The sequence below is a fragment of the Somniosus microcephalus genome, chromosome 4 (genome assembly GCF_052327205.1).
Source record: "Somniosus microcephalus isolate GS21.2 chromosome 4, FLI_Smic_1.0, whole genome shotgun sequence".
Classification (NCBI taxonomy): Eukaryota; Metazoa; Chordata; class Chondrichthyes; order Squaliformes; family Somniosidae; genus Somniosus; species Somniosus microcephalus.
In genome coordinates this window covers 319,521,371-319,525,901 of record NC_140990.1, presented here as the reverse complement: position 1 = coordinate 319,525,901, position 4,531 = coordinate 319,521,371, and the positions used below count along the sequence as shown (strand labels likewise).

Here is a 4,531-nt window from a genome sequence, read left to right as displayed (position 1 = left end):
CGAGGTGCTAACTGTTATCGCCGGCGCTAAGGGGCCAGCGAATTTACCGTGCAGCGCGGGATTTGCCCCGCCACAGCGTTAATGCCTGATCACGCCATTAGCGCCCCCACCAGGGGCTAAATGGGAGCACTAAATTGTATTTCCAGCAGGGTTTCACCCAATGCCCACTCACGTGTATCTCCAAAAGCGATTGCTGGACCGCAGTCTGGTGCCAATTGTGCCCCATTGACCATTGTCCCCTCTGAAATTACCAAACTCTGTTCAAACTCGGGTCTTTCCTGATCTGCATGCCTCAATTGTTCACTGAATAAGCTTAGTGAGCCACGGGGAAATGAAATGGAGGGAAGCTAAATTAGGATGTTGAAATTATGCTGATCGATGGTTCAGCACATTGGACAGCGAACCACGCCAAATCCCTTTGTTTTACGTGAAGGCAGGGGTTTCAGCACCTTGGAGAGCGCTCACCTTCACTCCGGTCGCTCTCAGTGCGATTTCCAGTTGGCTGTGTTACCAATGAGGCTTTTTAGCTGCTAAGTAGGTGCCCGGTGCCCGCACTGTAATCACAGGCTGGCCCAAGCTGCTGCAGCATTCAGTTACGTGCTTGCCTGCACATCTAACTCGGCATCGAGTGACTCCCAAAACAGCTGGATACACACCTTGCAACCATCATGTGTCGTATTGCACATCTGTGCGAACCGGCGCCCCAGATAGATAGATAGAAACAAATAGAGAGAGAGAGAGAGGGGGAGAGAGAAACAGATAGAGAGAGAGAAACAGATAGAGAAATAGAAACATAGATAGATGGATAGAAACAGATAGAGAGATAGAAACAGATAGATTGAGAGATAGATAGAAACAGATAGGCAGAGATAGATAGATAGAAACAGAGAGATAGACAGAGATAGATAGAAACAGATAGAGATAGAGAGAAACAAATAGAGAGACAGATAGATAAAGATAGAGTGAAACAAATAGAGAGAAATAGAAACAGATAGAGATAGAAACAGATAGAGATAGAAACAGATAGGTAAACAGATAGATAGATAGATGGATGGATAGACGCTGATAGTAAATAAATGGAAAGATAGATAGATATCGATAGATAGAGCGATAGATACCGAATCATTAAGATAACCAACCAAGTTTAGCATTGTTTTTAAGGTGAGTGTTTGATAAAATTCAAGTAAAAATTGCGCATAGAATATATGCACGCACACAGGATATGTTTCACTCACGTCGAACAAAAGGATATCGCGTGTGATGATCTAGTGGGCAATGGTTTGTACTCAGTCTGATTGGTATCCTGTCGGTGCACAATACCAGGTTTTTTTTTGGAGGGGGGGGGGGGGAGGGAACTACATAGGTCTTGTATACTCGGGATTAACCGGGGTCGAAATCTTTATATAAAACCCACCCGCCGCATAGCTTCCCGGTGTGATGTAGCGATTCAGCTCCAGTCTGTACGTGCTGTTAAGCTGCGCCGTCGGCGCTTTGTTGGAAGCGGTGTCCTCGCCCGAGTGAAGGAATACAGACGTCATCCCGCATGTACTGCATGCAGATCCAATTTCATTCCATTACAGAGGGCTAAGGATTAGTGCTAAGTCTGCTGTCAGTAATCAGCACACAAGGACAAGGGGGCAATGGAAATGGGAGTTTAAGGTGCAATCCATTCACTGACAGCAGACAGCATCCGCCTCCAGGACCCAACACACACTCGCTCGGTAATGTAACACACAATTTGTTTAGTAATAGCCCACATACATACACATGTAAACTTATAGTAATTATACGCACTCATGCAGACATATGTTAATATATAGTAATTCCACACACCTATAGACGCACATATATATATACATATTAATTGCAAACACATACATATTATATATAATTGCACACACACACAAATACAGCAATTGCACCCTCACCCACACAGACTTATAATAATTGCACACCCCAAAAATCAGCTTTTTTCGACACGTTTGAAATAACCACGGCACAGAAGCGGATCATATTTCAATATATTTGTTTTGTTTCTGCATGTTTAGTATACAATACAAAACGGAACATTATTTATAATATCCCAACAATTGGCACGTTTGACAATTTGTCAACTCCTCCCTTTTGTTACCGAGGGAAAAAAAGTGTACATTCAGAGAACGACAGAATGAGATTCTGCTGATTAAATGTGCAAAAAAAACACTGGCTTGAAAACATCAGCACCATGGAGAGCAGCCGCCCCCCTCTCTCTCTCTCTCTCTCTCTTACACACCCCACCCATTCATTCCCTGCCAAGGCGCCTTGCTCGGAAATACTGCCGCGATTCTCTCTTCCCAAAAATGGGAAAAAAATAAATAAATAAATTTATGTATATATTTTTTAATTCACGCGCTATCTACAGCACTTGCTCGGACAGGCTTTGACTGCACCTCCGCGTCGCCGATCTCATACCGCCACAATAGAATACGACAGGGACAATGTTTTTTTTTTGGCATGCATCTTTGCTGATCCCACAACCCCCCCCCCCCCACCCCCCAAAAAAACATTATAACAATCTTTTTAAAAATTAAACAATGATCACCTCTGATACTGTGATTCACAGCACAATTGGAAAACAAATTATTATATATATATTTTTAAAACACATTGCAGTGAGTAGTTGGTTCCCTTATTTTTTTTGTTAACTCGAAATCTGCGCCAATCTTGTCTGGTTTTAGGACCCTGGGTCAGTTTTTTTTTAAATTTGATTTTTGCTCTTTCGGAACATAAATGCCCTGTTTCCAAGGGCCCAGTCTAACTGCTCTGAGACTGCAGCCCTTCCCATTGGGATTAACACTAGACGCTTGATCACTCCCCTCCATCAACTATATAGAAACATAGAAGATAGGAGCAGGAGTAGGCCATTCGGCCCCTCGAGCCTGCTCCTGCTCCTATCTTCTATGTTATATATATCTTGTATATATATATATCTCAAAAAAGATCTGTCTAACGGTCCAGGTTTATTATATATTGTCCATTGGAGTCTCTGGTATTGGATTCGTTCTTGAGGTCTTGGAACACCTCAGTGAAGTAATGCGGGTCGGAATTGATCTGAAGCATCTTGGCACTCATTTGGCCGATGATGGTGAGACATCTCTCCCAGAAGAGCTCCTTGTTGGCTTCCACGAGGAACGGCTTGAGAGGGTAGGAGATCTCGTTGCCCATGTAAGAGTACGCGAGGTAGAGGCAGGTGAGGAACGTGGCTTGTAGTTCGAAGTCACTGCCGAGCTCCTCGTCCACCACCTCCCGGCAGAGCAAGTAGACAAAGACCACGTTGGCCGGAGTGATGAAGCCTTGGTCCTGCCAGCCCTGGATGAGCAAGGAGCGGTCGACGTTCCTGAACCACAGCACCGGCTCGTTGGGGTTGAGGTGCTTGAGCCTGTAGCACCTCCGGCACAAGAAGTCGCCCAGGCAGCGGAGCAGCTCCCCGGTGGAAGCCTGCACCACCACCCGGCGCGGGGAGCTGAGGCTGCGGCTGTTGGCTTGCTTCTGCACCGAAGCCAATTGCCTGCCGGCGGGGTTGGTGCTGCTGGGGGCCACGGGGACGGGCACCGGGATGGGAGCGCTGGGGGGCTTCTGCTGGGCTGGGCAGGCGTGGAGCTCAGGGCCGGGCTGGGACAGGGGCGGGCAGGACTTCTTCAGGTTCTCGTGGTTGAGCTGCTTCACCGGGTTGTTGTTGTTGTTGCTGGTGACGACCTGACCGCCGGTGGTTGGGTTGACCTTCTTGGCATTCTTCTTCTTGGCCGAGGCGGCCACCAGGCGCTTCCAGGTCAGGGCGGAGATGAGGACCGAGTGCTTCTTCAGGCCCTTCTCCTTGGCGTTCTTGCCCCCGTGCTGCCCATCCTCCACCAAGCCCCCTTTGCCCTTGGACTCGGGAGATAACGAGAGCACCGTGCCCATCTCTTGCTGCGGCACCGGGCGAGCAGCTTTGATCTGGGAGGGGGGAAGCTGCTGTCTCTTGTGCGCCGCTGGCCGTGGACCGGGGTGGTGGCGAGTCTTCCCAGGGGGTTTCAGCGCTCAGAAGAGCCGCATTGGGTTGGCGTTGTTGGGTCTCCTGCAGGAGCCGGGAAGGTGTTGGGAGGACTGCGGGAAGGAAGGGTGGGAGGGTTGAATCAAAATTGAAGGAAGCAGGCTCTCCTCGGATGCGCTCTCCAGCCTCCAGCCCAAGCCTCTCAGAAGCTTGCTGTTGGAGGGGCTGGCTCGACCCGTCTCAGGGACAATGATGGGCAGGAAACAGAGCCAATCACTTAAACCAGGTTCAAGCGTTGGGCCAACCTTTCCTTAGGAAGGCAAGTCAACCTATTGGAATAGAGGGCATTAAAAAAAACCCAGAACCAATCAGCTCCAAGATTCAACTGATTGACATACCAAGTATCCAACCACCAACCAAAGAGGGCGAGACCGTGACCAGCCAATCCGAAATAAGCCCCAACCCCCCTCCCCCACCAGAATAAGAGCTACTCAAACAGGTACAACACCCGACCAAGCAGAA

The 4,531-nt window shown here is 48.4% G+C and overlaps 1 protein-coding gene across 1 annotated transcript; it reads right to left on the bottom strand.

Moving 5' to 3' along the window:
* Positions 1-2,007: 2,007 nt before the first annotated feature.
* LOC147120649 (cyclin-dependent kinase 5 activator 1-like) lies at positions 2,008-4,299 on the bottom strand. Its single transcript, XM_085986813.1, has one exon. The coding sequence runs from the start codon at positions 3,937-3,939 to the stop codon at positions 2,986-2,988; it is 954 nt and encodes a 317-aa protein (XP_085842939.1). The 5' UTR covers positions 3,940-4,299; the 3' UTR covers positions 2,008-2,985.
* Positions 4,300-4,531: the final 232 nt, after the last annotated feature.

Coding starts and splice junctions, on each gene's coding strand:
- LOC147120649 (XM_085986813.1), bottom strand. CDS start 3,939: ATGGGCACGGTGCTCTCGTTATCTCCCGAGTCCAAGGGCAAAGGGGGC.